The 22,223-nt window shown below is 39.8% G+C and overlaps 1 protein-coding gene across 1 annotated transcript in view; it reads left to right on the top strand.

The window, feature by feature from the left end:
- efna3a (ephrin-A3a) overlaps positions 1 to 22,223 on the top strand; it is a 91,061-nt gene that overhangs the window by 55,978 nt on the left and 12,860 nt on the right. Inside the window, exons 2-3 of the mRNA XM_014987744.2 lie at positions 17,655 to 17,956; positions 18,841 to 18,906. Coding sequence (XP_014843230.1) covers positions 17,655 to 17,956; positions 18,841 to 18,906 — 368 coding nt within the window. The remainder of the gene's footprint in view (positions 1 to 17,654; positions 17,957 to 18,840; positions 18,907 to 22,223) is intronic.

A 22,223-nucleotide genomic window follows, 5' to 3' on the forward strand; every position in this document is an offset into this window, starting at 1 on the left:
TCAAATGGCCAAAGTATAAATTAGCATCCAAACGTTTTAGCGTCAGGACACTGTTTCTTGGAGAAGCATAAACATAAGACAGGGGGCTTTGCAGTGCCAAATAATGCAGTTAAATAATTAATTTCATTTAAAATAGAAAAGTGAGAGGATACCATCCCTGTTGTAGTTCACACTATAACCACTAGATGGTGGTAAATCATCGTAAATAAGATGGTTTTATGGGCCACATATGTCTCAATCAGCATTTGTGGTGTAGTTATATTCAATAGATTGCTATCTCATGTTACACTGTCATGACAGCGTGACTGTCTTAACAAATATATGTAAAAAACATGTTGTTTATAAAAGCTTTAAGCAGGTATTAAACATACTTTTCATTAATCCCACATTTATGTATTAAAAATAGCTTTTTTTTATTGATTTGATGTGATAATTTCCTCTTAAATGTTATATTTTCATTAGCTGTAAGCAGAAAATTATCACAAGTATCAGAAATAAAGACCTGAAAACGTCAATCTGAGGGTTTAATTATTGATTTATGTGTCTCATTTAGTGAACCGAGCTACTGAAATAAACAAACCTTTCAAAAATATAACATAGATTCCCTTGAGTGTATTAAAACCGAGCGAGGATTGATGCCAATTCACAACACTCATCCAGTGGTAGCGTTTGAAAACTGGCAGAAAAGTTTTCCGAGTGGTTGAGGATTGGACTATCATTTGGAGACCTTTGCACCCTAAACAATATCCAGACTGTTTTTATGGGAAGAAAAGCATTTCTGAGAAATAAACTGTGACTTAGTGCATTTCTGTTTATTGGTGAGACGTTACTTATCCCACAGAGAGTGTGATCTGTTCTAATACCTGAAAGTGGAGCTCCGCAACCTTAAAAACGTGTCCAAGCTTACAAAAACACTACATTACTTTCCCCCAGGCTTGTTGTTTACTACATAAAACCAAGGTCTCCTTGAAAAAAATAAAATAAAAATGTGTGTGAAAGTATAAACAATCAATCTGCCTGTGCAGCAGGTAGATCCAGGTGTGATCGAGCGGGCTGGCTCAGCCTTGTACGACGAGCCCAGGAGCCCCAGGAGCCCGCGGAGCAGCAACCCTCCCAACTGAGGGGGTTCAGGCTGAGCGAGCCTTTGAGGCGCACAGATTCACATTGGACATGGCTGCCTGGGCCATAAGAACAACTCCATGAATTATGAAAGCGCACAAGTCCATTGCTGGAAAGAGATGGCGGTGGAGATAATGACACGATGTAGATGGAGAGATGGTGTGGGGGCGAGCGGGGAGGCAGAAGAAAAAGAGGCGCTGGTGCAGGAAGAGGGGGCGATGAGGACTGGATGTGTGCTGGAGGAAGAGGGGGGTTGGTTTGGTTTGGATGGAGGGAGGGATGCAGGAAGTGTGTGTGCTTGTATTTGTGTCTCTGTAAAACCTGCAGTGTGTGTTCACCAAATCTAACCAGCTGCATGAAGAATGGCCGAGTAAGCTGTTGGCATCAGACCCATCGCCCGTCGGAAAAAAGGCAACATTTTCACACAGACATCATAACTCACCGCAGGCAGGCTTTGTTCCAGCTTCTTCAAACAGTTTTCACTGTGGAGGTGTGACAGCGCGCCAGGCGGGGGATCTTCTGCCCACCATCTCTAAACCCTAGTTAAAAAAAAAATGAGGCAGAGACGAGGGATTTTTTCTCTGTCGCTCTTTCTTTTGCACCAATTATCTAATGTGTGATCTGTTCGCCTGGCTGCCTGTCATGCTCAGACTGCGGTTTGTTCTGTCTTTTAATCTTTCCAGTAATCTTTTTGCCACTGCTGAGCCGGTGTCACAGCAGCGAAGTCCAAGACGAGGCAATTCCATTAGGAGATGGCATGAGGCAGCATTCATTAATGGCCCCCGCCAGACGCTGCGCCTCTCATGAAATGAAGGCGTGGGGATATTTGGATTTCATTTGATTCCTCGGGATAATGCGTCGCGCCGCGTCACAAAGTTGCTACAGTTCCGGTTTTCAGAAATCTGGGGCTCTGGCTAGTTTCCAAAATATAATAAGATTTTCTTTTATAAGATTGTAATAATAATGAGATGAAAATGTAAAGACGAGGTCAGTACACAACCTTAAAATCTACGAAACTCTAGAATGTTCCAAGTCTGGATAAATATAGAAAACAGTTGTACGTTTTCAGACTCCATGTTACATTTGGAAGAACATGAATGAGGTCATTCATGTTCTTCCATTTTTATATCACAAGGAGAAAATAATCTTTTGAGCTGGCCAGAATAATCCTTCAGCATCGTTGCTTTTCGATACGTTTGAAAGTGAATATTGTTATTAAAATGATATGTTTTGTTGTTTTTCTTATTTTTGCTGGATTTTTTGTGATCTTTGTGGCTTATTGTACCGTCTGCTCCAGCTTCACTTTGCCATTTTACATGCAGCATTTTGGTCATTCGCTATTGATTTGTGCTTTATCGATTGATTTTATTTTATCAGTAATGTTTCTGTTTGAACACCTTCAAGTCCTTCATCTCTTAATTAACATTTTTCTCAAACCAATAAGATATTTCAATCTACAAAACCCCAGAATGTAAAATGGTTGTCAAATCAAAGCAAGCTTACAGATGCAATGGCACCTCAAATATGTGAAGAACGATTCCTTATTTTAAAATAAAGTGAACATGATGAAGTTGTCTTATGCAAAAAGAAATTCATAATCTCTTCTTTTAGATAAGACAATAAAAAGATGAGATGTTATCTAGGCACAATGAGACATTAAATTATACCATGAAACACCAAATTTGAAATCTTATTCTAAGAAATTAATTCTGTTATTGGTACAAAACGATCTTAAAATACTATCACATTACAGGGAGATATTGAAAACTGTGGAAGAAAATGACCTTGGCAGTTTTGTAATCTATTGTGAGTTTTATTATCTCTTTTCTTAAAAAACTTGACACACGGAGCAACTCAATATTTCATTTGTTGAAGATAAAGATGTAAAGAAATTTTCTAAATAGTAACAAAAACATTCAAGGCCAAAGTGGGATTTGTGCAATTGTGGAGCTCTTAGTGTTAAGAGATGGAGATTTCATTTCCCAAACGCCGTGTAAAAAAAAATCACCGCTGCTTCCAGTTTGATGACAGAGATGGGCTGAAAATTCACTGAGATATTTGAAAATTTATGTTTGAGACCCAAGAACTGTTTATGCAGAGGATATGTCACATGGTGAGTGTGTGAGAGAAACTAAGAGTATTTTTGTTCCTGTGACCTGGTGGCAAATTATTATTATTATTATTATTATTATTATTGCTTTAAATTTGTTTTTCAAATCTTTTCTGACCGGTCAGGCCTGATCAAGCTGAAACTGACCTTAATCTGCTCACCAGACAAATTTTTTGCTCCATTTCTACAAATATATCTTTTTTTTTTTTCTCATATTCCATTCCCACTGCACCCAGTGATCCCAGTTTCCCTCCTTGACACCGTGTTCATGCCCCAGGAGCTGCCTTTTTAGGAACTGTCCTGAAGAAATAAACATGCTGCCAGATGCCCCATATCAAACGGCTGCAGAACGCCGCTTCCTTTCTGTCCTCCGTTACACAAGTGCCTCCTGTATATGTGTACCGGCAACATTCACCATTCATAGCCTCGGGGGGATTTGGAGCGATTTTAGTCTGAGCAGAGCGACGCACAACTTGGAGAGACGGGAACATGGAACAATCAAAGGAGGGAAACCATGCAGGTGAACGGATAAAGGGCCGTGAAGGAGAGTGAGAAAACGTGTTCAGCAGCCAGTCAATTATTCAGAAGAGAGAGGGTCTGTTGCATCCTGGGAGCAGCTTTCAGCTTGTCCGCCTGGCATCACCTGCTAATGGGCCACAGATTGACATGCTACCTGAGCAGACTCTCCTCACCTTCGCCCCCCTCTCCCCCCCTCAAAGCCTCTCTCCTCATCTGGACAGGCTCTTATCAGTCCTCTCTGGTGGCTCATGTAAATAATTACTCCATGACCGCTGTGGTGTGCAAGCCGGAGGCCTGTTTGCACAAAGAATTGGAGATGGATAAAGGAAATAATGTGCAATATTTAGCTAAAATGAGCTGTCTTTCACAGCTGCGTCCATTTGCTCCATTTGCTCATTAGGCATCATTTTTACACACGGAGACGATGTAAACGATTATTTACAAAAACGATCACAAGCTTAATCACGAGCTAAATATCATTTTATGGTTAACACAACAAACCTGCAAAGCATAATCCAAAGTAGTCCAAATAAATTGGTTAAATAAGTTACTTTCCAAGCTAACAAACTGTAGGAGATTTATAATCCAGAAAAGTCAAATGTTAAACATTTACAAGTAAAGTTTGAGATTATTGATCCCTTGTTTCACATCAAACCTTCCTGGACTTTTACCAAAAATCTCAACTTAGACTCATCTGACAGAAAACACAATTCCTGTTAAAGTCCTGGTACATTTCAGGAAACATATTTGTGATATTTAAGGTTGGAACAGAAATGCATCCTGAACTTGTGGACGATATCTTGTTGTTGCTGTAGAGAAGCTTTTTTAGGACTTAAACTGCAACAAAAGGCTTACAGTGATGGTTAACAGTCAGTCCATGATGGCTCTTGCTTCATTCTGGCCTGTTTTATGTTAATTTTGAATTTAAGTGATGTATAACATTTTAACTGGCTGTGTTGTTAAAGGCCCATCTGGGAACATTAATTGCAAACTAGCTAAGGCTATAAATGTTGTAGTGTTCAGTATTTATTCATGCTTAACATTTGTTCCCATGCAAACAAATAAACAAACAAGAAAGAAGGAAAGAAAGAAATAAATGAAGGAAGGAAGGAGAAACCTTTTCTTGTAGGCAAAAAATGTCTGTCAAATTTTCTCATTTATAGAGATCAGTGCAATAAAATCACTTTCTCTGGCCTTTCCCATTTGGAAAGCGCCTTAGAGAAATGGGTTTCTGTGTTAAGGCGAATTTAAACTTTATGGAGAAATAAAAAGCTGTATTACTGTATTACTATACTAGTATACTTTCCTTTTTCGATTTAAAGGGTCCATCTGAAAACATGGTATGATCTTATGGGGAAGGAATTTATACGTTTTTTACTTCTTCCTGCTCCTTTTCAAGCGTGTTACGAATATTGTGGTACAAAAATATGTATCTTTTCCATTCCTTGTTCATGTCTGTTACTTTACACTGCTATCATGTTCGAAATAAATAACTATTACCGGTACTAGCGTGCTAGACAAAATAGCTAACTTAAAAAAGTATGGTTATTTTGTAAAGACAACAATTTCTTGGCATATCGTTATTTCTTCACCGGATGAATGTTTTCAAGTTAGAGGTTGGATTATTTTTTAGTTTTTTACACATTTCTACCAATGCTGACAAAAAACCTTCTGTGTGTGGCTGTTAGACATGCAAACAGAGTCACTGTGGCAGTCATAACATTATGATACTGAATGAATTACCACAGCATGTAGTGATGACTGAGCATGTCCGCGTTTCTTAACAGTGCGTCCATTTGAGTCCCTGCAGGAGGAGTTTTGTATCTACATGAAGCCCTGCCGCTGCTGGGTCCAGGAGATAAAACACCCGATTTATTCTACTTCCATTAGGCTGGCGCTGCCTGAAAGTGGTCCAGTCTAAATCTGACCCAGAAGTATTTTCCTTCATCTTTCTTTCCACTTTTCTCCTTCTCCCTCTCTCCCTCCATTGTTCTCTGTGCTTTAATTTTTTTTTTTTTTGTACTTGCTCAGAAGGCGGTGTGTGTGCCAGGCCTAAGAAGGAGCTTAAAAAAAAAAAAAATCAAAAATCAAAAATGAACTCCCCGCCGCGGTCGGCTTCCTGAGAGAGCAGACGCGGCCCCTCGCACTCTGAACTTCAAAGCTTGCATACTAAGCTCTGTACAGATAACATTAAGTGCCACTGTTGCTCTCTGTAGACTCCATGCTCACGTTTTTACATACATTTTCTGACCTCCTAGTGTTGTCCTCATTTGTGCATCTCTAATAGCTAATCTGCAGCGTTTTTCTTTACGTGCGAATGCTCAGCTGCGTTTTCCTGAATGTGCAACCTTTTCAGACCTTTTCTCGGGTTTGTGGTCTCGTCTTTAGCGAGACAGCTGGAGATTGGCAGGATAAGCAGTCTGTGTTTGGACGTCGCCTGGTGGACCAGCGTGAGCTGCCTGGCACAGTCGCAGAGGGTGTGTACTGTGAAGAATTCATCTTGATGGCACTGTCTATTGTCTGTCACAGCTCCTCTTGCTGGGTTGCTTTTTGTTTACTTTGCCGTCTCTATTTTGGTTCTGTTTCTCTCTAAAGTCAAAATCTTGTACTGCAAAACGAACAAAGCAGAAAACGAACCTCTTCCCTGGAATAACGCGAAGTAAAAAGAGCCGGAGTGTCTGACACGACTCAAAGGAGAATTTTACTCTGGGTTACTTGATGAGCGTGAATGTTTCCTTTAAGATTGTTCATTATTTAAACTCTCCTTTGTCTTTTGTTGAGATTGAAAATATGTTTCTGCACTATGCATTATGTACAGTACAACAACTTAATGTTATTTTTTTAGGTCATTAGGTCATTAGCAAGGCTCTGGAGAACGTATCTGCACAAGGAGGAGGTAATTAAGCCATTTCATTCCAGTGTTTTTACCTGTGGCACATCTAAAAACTGCAGGACAGCGGCCCTTGAGGAGTTGGACACCCCTGGTTTAGAGGATTTGGTCTTTGACATCCTTGTTTTCAATACTTTGAGCCTTTTTGCCAATTGGACAACATTTAGTTTGGTGTTACAAGGTTAGAGAGAGGAATCTTTAACCATTTCTCTCTTCATTATCCAGAGTTGTTGGTCCTCTTTTATGATCTCTTTAACGTATCCTACAGGTTATTTTAAATATTTACTTCTAAGGTCTGAAATGGGCTTTGGAAAAGCTTGATTTTGTATCAGGTGAACCAGTTTGGTCCTAATTTGATAATATGTCATATATTTGGATTAATATTCTGTTGGAAGACCTCATGACCAGGACAGGAAATTTGTTTAACTTCCTACAATTACACAATTAAATACATTATTCATGCACCTGCTGTCAATCAGATTCTAAATTAAGTTGAGATTGCTGATTTTAAAAATTAAACATAAATCAAAAAAATTATATTTATTATGCAAATATGCTTATTTAGGCAAAACTCAGACTACTGGATGGTGACAGCATTCCGCAACCAGTCATAAATCAGCTGCTCTTCTTTCTGCATTCACTGTGGCTCAGATCTTCAGTGCTTTTAAATTTGCTGCAAGTAATTCTTGTAAATCTGTAATTCTTGTGAGCTTTTATAGTGATGCAAAAATGGGGCTTCTGGGGTAAAATGTTGGAAAACACAACCTTAAATTGTAAATGTCGCTGAGTGCACATCGGTTTTAGTGACTGGTCAGGAGCATAAATTATTCACAGACGTAAATGTTCGAGCAAGCAGTTTCTAAAATTGTCGCAGAATCATCACTTTATATGTAAATATTGCGTAAATAACTGTACTACAGCTACTTTTTCACTTGGTAGTGAAAAAAAAAAAAAAAAAATATATATATATATATATATATATATATATATATATATATATATATATATATATATATATATATATATATATATATATATATATATATATATATATATATATATATATATATATATATTTTAATACGAGTCTCATTATGAAAAATTGAGAAGGGAATATCAATCATGAAATCAGCGTACATTCAAGCATTCATGCAAATAATCAAATTCTACCCCCCCTCGTCCCCCTTGTGTTTGGCAAGAAAAGAATCATCTGTCCAACCAACAAGCCACCTTCTGTTTCATTTATCATTTCAAAAACCAGTTGCATGTCCCTCCTGTATTCATCCCCGCTGAAAATTAATCACAGCCACTGACAGTGTTGTCTTTGTCTCTTTTGCCAGCTGCCTCCACAATGCCTTCAATTTACTCCTCATAACTTAAACTATTCTCATGAAAATCCTTTTATGCTCATTGCTTCACAATCCCACGATACGTTGTCAATTTAAACTGTTGGTTCAGTTCATTAGGTTGATTTTAGACCTTTGCAGGAAAACGGTGAACGACTTGGGCTTTTTCATGATCCTGCTGATCTGACTCTGTGCTGGAGAAGCTGATGAGAGGGATAAAGCCTTTAATAGGGAGATACAATTAGAAACACACCTTCAAAGAGATGGATGCCTTTTTCATCTGCATGTCGCAGAGTATAATCACAGCAATAACTCAGCAGGTAACATCACTAATAAGGACCGTCCAGGAGTATGGGCCAGCCTGCAATGCGATACTACCACGAAGGATTTCTGTCTGCGGTTATTAAGTGAGAAAGCATTCCCGCTTCACATCCATTCACTGTCTGTACCGGCTCATCCTTAATTTAAAAGACAGTGGTGCCGACCTCCAGTGATCATTGGACGGCAGGGGTGGGGTCACCCTGGACAGGTCGTCTGGGTCGGCGGTCAGCAACCTGTGGTTCTTTGGAGCTTCTGCAATGGCTCTTAATAAGTTTGATTGAAAAGGATAAAAACAGAATGACACTAAAATACTGGTAATGCTTCTCAGTTTAAATTTTTTCTATCATTAGGTTAGAAACTAGGAGGTTTTTAAAAAAAAACTTACATCATTTTCCAAAAGCATCAACAGCTTATAGAAGGAAATGGATCCATCTTCTATTCTAAAAATAGAAATAAGACGACGGTTCCTTAAAAATGACTACAAACGTCCCTGTAGATATTTATTAAAAGTTACAAACTGTCACTTTTTCTGACAGTCATGTAACATTTTGCAGCTCTAAACAGACCCCTGACCTACGACCTTCTTGCTTTAAGGTGTTCACGGTGCCCGCCATGCGGCCTGGATTCACGCTAGTTTTTCTATTATTGTTGTTATTATTTATTAGTGACAGATATTTCTTTGTTCCATAATTAGTTTTTGTTTTGTTAAGGTTAAACTTTTATCTGTTCATATTATATTTCACGTATTTTGTACAGATTAAAGTGTCCTCTCATCCCCATGCTTGAAAATGCTTATTAGGTTATTTTTAACGTTTTGATGATGTGAGCTGCCACACGTCTCATTACTGTACACTTTGCTGGTGAAAACTGTTATTCCACCTATAAACCCGCAGTGGGATCAGGATCAAACAATGCTACACAGATTCTCTTTGCAAACATCCCTGCTGCGATAAAAGCAAATATAAAACGCCATCTGTCCTCTGGTGGATTTATCCACCAGTTGGAGGAGAGCCAATGTTTAAATTTTAACTGCATTTTTGTCTGATATTTAAAGTTACTCTGTGCAACTCTAGTAAGTAAACAACATCATAAAGTGCATGTATTATTAAAAAAGAGATGCCAGTTCATATTCCCTTCAAGTAAAGCTGACTGCAACTCGTATTGCTTTGCAAGTGATCAAATCAGAGGATGAAGATGCTGAAGTCTCGTTATTATGTTGATCGAGTTTCGTTATTTTCACGACTACAACTCAAACAAACATCTGAAGTCGTCCGTTTAATCAACGCTCTATTCGTATGCTCGATTTTCAGTTTTCGGTGACGAGAAGCAAAAACTGAAGGCTGAATTTCACCTCAGCTATTATTTATTTGGCAGACGTGAAACAGTTTCTGTGTCTTGATTTTGAAAAGCGAAGATGTTTTGTTTACCTTTTCTAAACAAATTTGATTACTCAATTATTAATCATCAGGATAATTGATTACAACAATAATTTTAGCCACAGCCTTAGTGAAAATTGGATACCAGCTAATGGCTCAAAAATATCTTTATAGTTTAAACAGATTTGAAGGTTAGTAAATCTGAGTCATTTATGAAAAAAATAGTCATTTTTATGCGTGGTGCTGAGAGGATGCATAGATCTCTAAAACTCAGACATTTTTGAAGTGATGCTGAAGGAAACAGTCACAAAGTGGCTGAACCACAGAGATGAAGACATTCAATTTTACTAAAACGTCCACTTTCAGCTATCGGGGTGGCATGAACCATCCGTAACTCTCCCACCTCGCTCACAGATAAGACACCGGACTGATAACATCCAGCAATTGTCAGGGTGGGACTGCAGCTCTGACTGGTTATTGTTTCATTTATGAAGCTGTTTCAGTTTATCTTTGTTGGTGCGCCGATTAAATGTCATGACCAGACGACTTCTCACTAATGTATTAATTACCAGAACGATTCTTCGTCTGAAAGCTTCGCCGTTTCAACGCGTCTCAGCTCTGCTAATGTCTGCAGGCAGTTTGTGGAGTTTGATCTAAAATCCCAATGATTAAGCGATAAGTTCACGGTTATTTCAGTGGCTCGGAAAAGTATTCATACTTCACACTTGACTGTTTCACATTTTTATCACTTAAGGAAGCACGATATTTACTGGGATTTAATTTAGTAGACCAACACTTGTTTCACTCAGAAGTGGAACGAAATTCTGCACAGTTTTCAAATGTTTTAAAAAAAACCCTGATATCTGTGGCTTGTTTATGTATTCATGTTGATCCTTTGTAAAACCAACTCCTTTAAGCCTCTTCCAGCATTTAGAGTCTTTTTTATGCTCATTGTTCTTTTCAAAATAGCTCAACTTAATCAGATTAGTTAGAGAGCTTCTCCCTCTAAGCCTCAGTTTTCTTGCTTCAGATTCTCAGTTGAATTTGGAGGATGAGCTCCAGTCTCATTCTCTGTTTCCTGTCAGGATCGCCCTGTAAACTCCACGCATCAACTCCAATAATCCTCCCTGTCTCTCCTGAAGAAAGCATCCCCACAGCATGCTGCTGCCACCCCCGTGTCTCACCATGGGGATGATGAGCTCATTGTGATGTTCAGTGTCAGTACTTCTCCCCGGTTCTTTACTTTCTGCCTCAGATTGTAATTCTGACGTAAAGCTTCACGGAGCAGCAGAAAAAACGGTCTGCATCTTGGGTAAGGCCAGTCAGAGAACAGAAATCAATAAATTGCTGTCGAAGTAATTGGTTAGAAAAAGGATAACTCTGTCAAGGTGTCCTTGGCTCACAATTACTTAAGCAGAAATCCAGGCTCACATGGGGTCAAAAAGATGCTTTATTGCTCAGAACCTCGTCGCAGTTACTGGTGTTGTTAAACATTCATGACAAAGTGTTTTTATAATAAAACTGAACCTAAACATGTAAAAAAAAAAAAAAAACACAGCCAAACGTAAGGATGGGGAGAGATGGAAGACATGTGGAGGAAATCTTTAAATATATATAAAAAGGTTCATCGGTTTTTGTGATTCCAGAGTGGCTGAAAGGTTATGAAAGAGAGCGATGGACGTCTCCCTGCGGTTTAATAGCAACAGAGGAGGGATGCAGCCGTCGGCCTCTTCCCACTAACTTGCTCAGCACTCGTCTGTTTCTCCGTCCTCCATTTTGGATCGAAGCGTCGTAAACTGGCCCGTTAATTGCAGCGTTAACTCAATCAGGGATGACTCACCGGAGATGGAGCTTGTGTGCACGTGCAGGTTTTGTCTGTGTCTTTGTGGGCGCATGGTGCCCGAGTAATGAGTCGCTGAGGTACAGAGAAAAAACAGCAGAGTGTTGCTTGTCCGTCCGACTTGATTGTAAGCGTCTTAGCGGAGGTAAGCAGAGGCCTGGCGAGAGGCATTTGAGCTGCAGCGGTTTGTAAAGCCGTGGTTTATCCTCCTGATGAGGCTGATGTTGATTACCCTGGGGAGGGCCTTTTTTAAGGTCATCGTTGATGTTGTCCAGCTGACCTCATCACTACTGAGAGGAACGTCTTGCAACACTGCGTCTTGTGGGAATGCTGCAGAAGCATACCTGCAGGATTTTTACATTTAACAGACTCTCCTAATTTATTATGGCAAGCATAATGGAAATAGATCAAAACAAATTACCCCGATAATTAATTATAGATTAGTTTGGCAATAAAGTCCTATTTGTGTTATGTAATTTGTTGTTTATAAAAACCGTTCTCATATTTGCTCTGAAGACGTGGAAGCATGAAAAGCATCAGGGGAGCCAAGTAATGCATGTCTCTTTAAGAAAAATCCATTTCTGCAACAGCTCCCATCTAGCATTGGATGTATTTTAGCCCAGACTTCTTTGCAGAATTTTTTATACTTTAGACTTAATTATTTATTTATTTTTTAAATCAAAGTTAAGTCTAAACGATGTGATGTTTTCAGAGACGGACATGCCGGTGCTTCGGATCATTGTCCTGCTGCAGCATCACCCATTAAGTTTTATGGTTGCAAACTGTCCTTTAGGCTTTTTCATGGCAGAGAGCAGAAATAATGATTTTATCAACTGCATGAAGCCATTCTGGTCCCGAAGCTGCAAAACAAATGGCTTAAACTAAAACACTATGTTCTGACATGATGTTAGTTTTGCATCAGACGTAACAGGACAAGCATCTTTTGTCTCATCGCTCAACAGAATATTTTCCCAATAGTCTTGGGGATGATCAAGACGCTCCATGTTTTCTATTTTTGCATTTTGCAAACTCTGACCTTATTGTTGCCCTGTTGTTAGATGTTGTTCTGGGTTCTTTTGTGACCTCCTGGGTGAATCTTTGATACTTCTGGTCTTCCATTCACTCTCAAGGAAACTTCAACATTGTTTTATGTTTTCTCCATTGTGGATTGCTGGATTCCCAAAGCCTTAGAAATGATATTAGCAGTTTTATTACTCATGTGTCTAAATTACTTTAATCAGTTTATGATGTATTGCTTTTAGAGATCCATTTGATTATGTCTTCGATAAATAAAATACAAAAATAATTGGTGTTTAACGTGAACATATGCTTTCAAATTCTTCCTTTGCACATTTAGATCATTCAGTTGTGGTCTATATAAAGTGGAACTGCAATGCGTTGCTCTCAGTTCCTCGTTTTTGTAGCTGCACATGCCTCTCCTCTTTTACTCCTGTCCTGAGGTGCATCTGAAAGCAACTTGTTTCGGTTTGGTCCTTTTAAATGAAACTAAGGCATTTAACACCCTGCCCCCTCTCCAGAGTGTTCCACTCCACCATGTTCGACCATTTTTTACTTTGATAGTAATGAAATAAAATGACATCAGAGTCATATAGCACTTTCAAACCCTTTGAAGGTTTAGCAGTAGAGATACAACTATTTAACGGGGAAGAAGAAGAGAAAATGCCAAAAGAACCAGGGCAGAATATAATGAAAGCTAGGCTGCACCAGGAGAGACTACATTTTACTTTTCGATACTCCTAAAGACTTCAAGTACACAACTAAATGGATTTAAAGGGTAAAATAGTAGATTTTGCATGATATGTTGCCTTTAACATCTATATTATAACCTAGAAATAGAGTGGAGAAATTTATTTATTTTAAAAATAAGAAGTTATCACAATCAGTGCCACTGGCAATTTATTTACACTTCCAGTACTGCTTACTACTGGCATCCATAAAACGGTGAATATATTTACATGTATACAGCTCTGGAAAAATGTAAGAGACCACTTAAAATGATCAATTTCTCTGATTTTACTCCTTATAGGTTTATGTTTGACTAAAATGAACATTGTTCTTTTATTCTATGAACTACTGACATCATGTCTCTGAAGTTCCAAGCAAAAATTTTGTATTTATTAGCAGAAAATGAGAAATGGTCAAAATAGTTAAAAAGATGCAGTGTTTTCAGACCTCGAATAATGCAAAGAAAACAAGCTCACATTCATTTAGAAACAACAATACTAACGTTTTAACTCAGAAATCAGTATTTGGTGGAATAACCAGGAGGTTTTCAGTGGGGTTCAGGGCAGTGGGCTCTTCATTATTTACATAGACAGATAATATTTCTATGGAAGTCTTTTAGCACAAAACTATGGAACTGGAGAGACGTTGATCGCTGTAACAATTAATTGTGTTTAGACCTTGTTGCGTCTTCAGAATGATCGGCTTATTTTTTATTACATTTATATAATGCAGTCGCTCCAAATGTTCTGTTAGCACTACGAGTGTCTCCTACTGTATCCTGACCTCGCCGCTGTTATTTATTGCTTCCTGTATTCTCCAAAGACTCCCTTCTGTGCAGATGTGTAAGGTATAGTGGTGCTATCTTTGTCTCATCCTCTTGTCCTCTTCACTTACTCCACCTCTCCCCCTGCTCTTTCACTCCACCCCCTGCAGGCCGCCTCCCCCGGCAGTCTTCACCAGCCTGTGCAGCCTTTACTAACTAGCTGTGCGCTCCCACTCGCAGAGAAATGATGATGAGACAGCAAAAATCACGGCAGAGACAATGCAGGGCGGAAAGAGGAGGAAAGTGAAAGAGCTGCAGGAAAGAAATTTAAAAAAATGGAAGAAAAAGAGCCACCGGTCTCTGTATGGCTCTTTTACCTTGTATGTTCATTCCAGGGAAGCATTATGTCTCTTTCTGGATTTTCCTGTCCTTTTCATGGCTCTTTATTGTCATGCAGTGCATTTTTCCCTCACTGTTCCCTTCTCTTCTCCTCATCCTATCTTAACTTATTAAGTCTGACTCACCCCTCCCTCTCTTTACTTTTCTTCTCCTGTCTGCTCTTCGTTTCTCTCTACCCGGCAACCTTTTTGTCTTGTGCCACTAAGTGGACGGCTTATATAACGGAAAACACCTGAGGGGGGACTCCTCTCTTCCTCTCACCCACACACTCTACATCATTTCTCTCCATCCTTTGCTCTTGCTTTCTTCTCTCGTCTGCCTCGCCTCCTGTTTCTTCTCTCCTCGTTTCGCTCTGGTGCTGATTATGCTTGAAACAAACGGCTCTTCCGCAGTTGAGGTTTGGTTAATGAGTTAAAGCAGGTTTGGGTCGGCTTTAGCTGCATCACAATTTTGAAAAAGCTGCTCCCGTTAAGTTTCTCTTTATTTGGATGTCAAACACAGTGAGAACTTTTATACAGTTTTAATAAGCACAGAGTATTGTTGCCCCTCCCCCACATGTTGCTGCAAGCTGTCAGTCAGCTGTGTAGGCTGAAAACATGATGGACACTTTATTTTTTTTTTTCCCCTTGGGAAGAATTTTCAACATAAACACACTTTCTGTACAAAAGCACCAGAAAGCTTTTGGTTTTGCAGCCTTTATGTTCTGTTTATTAGTCGGTCTGTTCCCTCTAGAGTTAATTAGTTTGAATGAGCTAAATTTTTTAGAGGGTTCAATAAAAAGTAACTTTGTAAATCTAAAATTTTAGTTGTTTTTTTTATGTCCTGAACTGGAGATATTTGTCCCAGAAATGATCCAAATACTTTAAAAATATTTGTGGAAAATATGTCTTACATGCCAAAGTATTTTTTAAATTTTTTTAGTTGGACTAAAATTTACTAAAGCTCATTTTGCCCCTTTACCATTTTTATATTATAGTATCTATATGTCTCTATACATCTGATAAATATGACCCTTAGTATTGTCATTATAACAGTAACGGGAATTGGTGGTGTTGACAGTGGTATTGTTTTAGTTCACTAGTCCTTATATTTCATCTTAGCTGTTCAGTTAATAATACATTTGGATCTATTGGTTCTCAAACCTTTTATATTTCTAGCTAAATCTTTTGCGAATTGGTTTTACATCATTTCAGAACCCTGAAACATAACATGCTGAAATCTCAGTGTAATGTATGGAGCTCTGTGGGAGGGAAAACTATCCTCTCTTCAAAGTGCTTTTAATAAGTTGTGAGACTGATTGATTTATGGACGCTAATATAAGCTAATGTGGTTTTAACCTCATTAAAATGTGCAAATGAGCCACTTTGGTCGCCTCTCCTGCACAATTAGCATTTTTCTGGTGTCTTTACTTGCAAATCTCAAGGTGGACTGCCTTTTAATACCTAACTGGCACTTATCACAGAAATAAGCATTTTTATTTTTCAGGAGTCATAAACCCTCCTCAGGTAGTTTCAGCGTTAGTCGAACGTTGCCATCCTCTAGGATAATAATTCTCTCTTACTTTTTACACAACACTTGACTCCCTCTAACTTTTTATACACATCTCATCCCTCATCCCTCCCCCCCCATCTCCTCCACCGTATTCCCCCCCAGCCCAGTCTCACTAAATATAGTCCCTGCAAAGCGTGGCTGCGTCGTCTCTTCCTGCATCGCTGTAAGACGAAAGTCTGTCATCTCACATCTGCAGCAACGGGGACAGAAAGTACAGATAAGATTGATGGCCAGAAAAAGAAGAGGAAGCCATTAAAAAGTAGATAAACATCTGCATGTGGGTAAATGAATAAAAGGGTACAAATCTAGAAACAAAAGGTGAAATTGTAGCATGCTCGATAGTGAGACACAAAGAGAGAAAAGATGAGGTTTATGCCGTTCCTGCCGTTATTTTATTTTTAATTGAACAATCAAAACTGTGGAGGCCTAAACGTGTAATGAGTCTGGCACCGCTGTAAGAAGCCCGATGATGGATAGTTATGACTGTGTAAGTGCTGCTATAGGAACAAAACAGATGATGTGTGTGGAGGAGAAGACAACCAAGAGATAAATGTTGTTGCATAGGGAAGCATGGAGACGTTGGACCTTATGTTCAGCACGATATCTCCACCTAATGGTAGAAAGGAGTCATTACAGTTAGTTAGAGTAGGTTACACATCACTGCAGCCGAGGACAATTCCCATCTCATTAGCTCACCTGCAGGAGCCTTTGTAATGATTTCTACTTTGTCTAATTACAGACTGTGTAATTTACATAATAGGTGTACTCAGTTTTACACACAGAGTAGGTAATAGCAGTCACAGCACCCTCGCAGCTGTTCAGCGAGGGGCTTAAAGTCATCTGAGGGGGTTATGTTACCATCACATCTGCTTGACCACAGAGAGGCTGCACCTGCCTGCGAACAGAAGCTCATCTGTTCGTAACGGCTCCCTGAGGAGCGAGCTCCATGATGGGCACAACGTGCAGACCGGTTCCCCTGCATCCAGGACATACATCGGCCCTGACAGGATCTCCTTCTACCTCAATGACACGAACGTGCTCAGGGCAGGTGTTAACACTCAGGAGGGCAGATTATCATTCCCAGCATGATCCTCGGCCCTCGCCAGGATGCATTAAGTGAGGAAACGTGTTTTCACACGTGGAGAGTCCAAACTGCACTCGTGCACCATGTTAATAGCCTCCTATTGTTTATGGATGCTGATGTGAAGATGGTAGTCCTGCTTTACTGCTACATACATTTGAAAAAGGGATATTTTATTTACATTTTTTGTGTAGTCATAGTATTTATTTATTAATTTTTTTCTAAAAATAGATTCATGAAGTTAGGGTGTTTTACCACTTGATTGGGGACCAAAATTGCAACACTTGTTGCATTTTCAGCTTGCATTTCCCAACTTTAATGGAATATCAACAAAGTTTTGCACACATTTGTACTGGAAATTGAGCTAGTGTCAAACGAAAACCTCCTCCTTCTCCTGTGGTGGCGCTGTCGATTGCACATCCACGCCTTCCCAAACAAACTGGAGTTTGATTAAAGCAGACTAAGCAGGAGTGGTGTGAATATATCCTCGGACATTTTGTCATATCCCAGCCAAACGTTCTTCTGAAATGCATAACGAATTTTCATTAGCGTCAGCTTCTCATCCTGATCCGTGTCTGTGTTTTAATTTCCAGGCTTCGGAGAGAGGGATACACCGTGCAAGTCAGCGTCAACGACTACCTGGACATCTACTGCCCGCACTACAACACCAGCCAGCGTGGGACCCTGGAGCGCGTGGTGGCCGAGCAGTACATCCTCTACATGGTGAACTACCGGGGCTACTACACCTGCAACCCCCAGATGGGTGTCAAACGCTGGGAGTGCAACCGGCCCCACGCGCCGCATACGCCCATCAAGTTCTCTGAGAAGTTCCAGCGATACAGCGCCTTCTCGCTGGGCTACGAGTTCACCGTGGGCCAGGAGTACTACTACATCTGTGAGTCACCGGCTCATTGTGATGGATGGAAAAGGCCTGAGGGTGCTGCACAGCCAATATTGTGATCCGAGGCCGTAATTTAGAGCGTCTCTTCGCCCACGTGTATTGATGCCGTGTGGGTTTTGATAATAGATTGTCGAAGTTTAGCTGAGGACATTGAGTTTCCTGGTGCTGCAGTTTGTATAGTTTGTGTACTGAACCTTGAAATTTGTCAGATTTTGTCTCATTAGAACCACAACTTTAATTTATTTTAGTGGGAATTTATGTGCTAGATCATCACAAGGAGTGCAGATTTGTGAAGTGGGAGGAAAATAAAAGATAAATGTTCTGGTACAGCTGAATACAGGGGAAGTTCAGTATAACTTGCCACCATTTCCGTGCGAGTGTGTGCGTGAATGGGTGAATGACTATTCAATGTCTATTTACCATTTTCCATTTTCCTTCAGAAGTTGTAGTCAGTAAATAGAGTGCGGTTGTGTGTAATTTAATATCAGTATAATTACAACTGCTTTTTGAAGGCCTACGGGGTTTGATGAAGAACATTAGTGGATAAAAACAGCATCATGAAAACAAAAAAAAACTTACCAGGCAGCCCGAGGATAAAGTTGTGGAGAAGTTAATTGCAGGATTGCATTATGAAACAAAACAAAAGCTCTGAAGGGCTCTATTCAATCCATCATTTGAAGATGAAGAGTATGGCACAACTGCAAATCTACCAAGACATGACCGTCCACCCAAGCTGAAAGGTGGAACAAGGATTTACCAGGGACCCAGCCAGTAGGACCGTGGTAACTCTGGAGCAGCTATGGACAGGGCCGTAAGAACGATGTGGCCTGCAGAGGGCACAATGTTGACATTTTATGTACGTTTGTTCTCTGTTTTAGCCACACCCATCCACCACCACGGCCACAGCTGCCTGAGACTGAGGGTCTTCGTCTGCTGCTCCACTGGTGAGACGACTCTGCTCGTGTCTGTTATTTTGTTCCACAAACAGGGAAGCAAAGAGACGGAGAGCTGCAGACAGAGAACAAAATAAAGAAGATCTAAGAGTTGTGTCTCAGGAAGAGGGAGAGAGGGAGCCTCGTCTGGTTTTGATGATGCCGTTTTCTCCCTCAAAGCAGCTCTTTGAGCATGGCAGCCTGATGTTATTCTGTCTCTGTGCTATTACAGTAATGCTCCAGCTCATTCTGTGACTGACATGCTCTCGTGAAGATCTACAAAAGACGTAGAGAGAAGGAAAAAAAAATACATTCAACTGTGAGATTCAGATCTCTCTGCCCTCCCCTCCATCTGTCACTCCCCTTCCTCAGCTTTCTTCTTGACCACCCCCTCCACCTATCTCCCCGTCTCTCTTTCTTCCTCTCTGATCCCTGCTGCTCTGTATAGTGTGTGTGTTATTTTTACCCTGGTAGTCTGCGCTCTCCCCTGCAGGCCTTTGATCAGGCAGCGTGGTACAGAAAGCCCCCCTCCGCCCCTCCTCTCTTCTAACCTTGTCAGCACTAATACATCCCACTCTGAGGCCAGTGTCATTCCCCATGTACAGATCACCTTAACACACCCCAGTGTCGCTGCCAATCTGTTGATGCACCTCCATTTGCATCTGTGTTGTTGTGCTAAAGCGTTTGAGGGCGTTTCATGTCTGCCTGCACATTTCTGCCGTCAATTTGTCTGATGTGTGCACATGCATTGAAGGGTTCATGACATCCTGTCATTTTTACAGCTCGCCATCAGAAGTGTTATTGACTTCAGCTGCCCTTCGTTCTCTTTTGTCGCCTGCTTTAACCCTGACAGAACAAGGCTTCAAGATGAGACAGAGGGGAGAATAATGATGACTTGGCTAATGCAAAGCGTTGCTTCTGTCTGTGCATCATTAACAGGAAACAAGTCACAGGGAAAAGAGGGAAAAACTATTTTTATTCCAAAGTCGTACGTAGTAGGACGTAATATGCTGGACCCATTTAATTGAATTAACTTCCTCAAATAGGTTAGGATAGAACAAAACATGTTCATAAATTTTTTTTTGCACAAAATCATTCTTAGATAATGATATTTTAGTCTGCTCTGTTTTGCCTATTTTGAGCTGATTTCAGAACTTTACATAAGTTTAACTTTACATAAGCTGCAGCTGGCCACGCTCCCCAGCTTGGCGTTAACAGTCACACGTGAAAATGGCTGCAAACAGATGCCCAATTATACAACCATGCATCTTTGAAAAGCAGAAGTAGAGCCTCCTGCTCAACCAACAAGAATGAAGCAAGTAGTTTACGAATGATAAACCAACAGCAAAACACTTGTCTTTTCCAGCAGCCATTGTACAGTGAATACAGTGGTAAAACCAACTGAACAAACATGCAGGAGATCTGCTGGGGTTGCTAGGTGATGGGCTGGGCTTTGCTAGGGTTGCTAGGTGTCGGGCCGTTTTTGATCTGGCTCATTTTCCAGACGTCAAAAAACAATGGTGTCATTTAGCAAATGGCCTAAACAAGACAATAATTTCAATGCTACAAAGTTTCAAGTTAATAAAGTTATACAGCTTTTTATTTCTCTTTCTCACTGTTTACGTTTTAATTATGTTTTTGAAATCTCTTTCTCACATGCTGTTTTTATTTTAATTATGTAAAGCACTTTGAAATGCCTTACTGCTGAAATGTGCTATACAAATAAAATTTGATTGATTGATTGATTGAATGCTGTTGTTTAAGTTTGATTTTTACAGCAAAAAAATATTCAATCTAATTTTTTTTTTTTCTTTCTCAGTTCAATACCAGGGTTTCTGCAGTGTCTTGTAGAGTCCTAAATCTATGCAGACTTTCCATATTACATCTGAAATACAGTCAGTTATGTCTTAAATTTTGTGTGTTTGCTAAATTACTTCCTTCATCAGTGTTTTTCTCTGGTTCTGAAACTGGCTTTTGAGTGTTCAAGAAAAGAAACTCAAATGTTCTGGTTACATAATTCACACTCGGCTCTATTGTTGCGGCATAGTTGACGTTTAACAATGTTGATATGTTGACTAAACCCCATCAGCAGCAGCAATTAGAAGGCTCACCGTTTGAGCAGAAAATGGTCTTTAAACACTACCAGTGTTTTAAGACATAATTGTAATTTAACAAAGCTTTATTTACTTTGCTTATAATATTTAGCAGGTGAAATATTATTCAGTATTTATTAAGGGAAGCTTAAATTTTACATGTAGCGCAGGCCTTAAATTAAAGTTATAATTAATTCTTTGAAAGGACGTCCGGTGTTTGGAGAGTTTGTAGGTTTGCTGCTGTGTATTTGAACATTGTGTTTTTTATGACCTAGTTGCAGTCAGACGTCAGCTGCTGGACAGATGTCTTCACATTAGACTGTCGTATTCAAAAGAGTTCACAATCGTTTTATTTTTAGAGAAAAGAGCCTTTCTTCAACTACTCTAAACTATCAACACCCGCTAAAGAGGGTATTATGTATTTTCCAGGCATATGATATAATTTTATACCACAATCAAGTAACTATGTGACCTCCAATTGTTGTACATATCAAAAACAACTTGAAATAAATCTGACACCTTGAAATTGGGCTCTGTCTCTTTAAGAACCTCCTACAGAAACATTGTAACTGACACTCAGTTACAATGTTTCTCCATGCCGCCACTGATGCTGTTTACAGTCGTTCTTTGGAGCTTTGTAGTTCATATGAGCGAATTACTGTGCAGTTCCACCGGTGTTTGCTGGTTGCTGCTGCCGCTAGTCTGGAGGCGCTCAGTGGGGAAGGTCTTCACCTTCGGAGGTTTTCTCAGCTGAGAAACAGCCCAACATACATTTAAGCTTGGTTATTTCTTAGCCAAGTTGCGGCAACCTGCAACGATTTCAGCTGAAATATTCTTACATTTCCATCAACTTTGTGGATTAAAGGCTTTCCATCATTTACAGTCAGCACTGCTTCTGCTCAGTTTTCCTTGGTGTACCACACTACCTTGGTCACTGCTTTATTATCACAAACTGCCTTCCTTTATTTTTCGTTTCTCGTCAGAATTATAGACGTTGCTGTGCAAAGTAGAGCATACTGCTGCTATTTTTGTCCCTGCGTACGCCGGTACACTTGTACTGCTGCTCTCTGTTAATCCATTCATGCCCACATTAGCAAACCCACATGTCATCCATTCAAAAAGCAAACTGGATTTAATTCCAAGTCTAGACAAACAGTCAGAGTAATGTTTTTTGTCCTGCACTGCCTAAATAAATTCTTTAAATCCTCCAGGCGCAGTCTGGATTTACCGTCCACA

This window comes from Poecilia mexicana, unplaced genomic scaffold (assembly GCF_051168715.1).
Source record: "Poecilia mexicana isolate PSO_F unplaced genomic scaffold, ASM5116871v1 scaffold_11, whole genome shotgun sequence".
Lineage (NCBI taxonomy): Eukaryota > Metazoa > Chordata > Actinopteri > Cyprinodontiformes > Poeciliidae > Poecilia > Poecilia mexicana.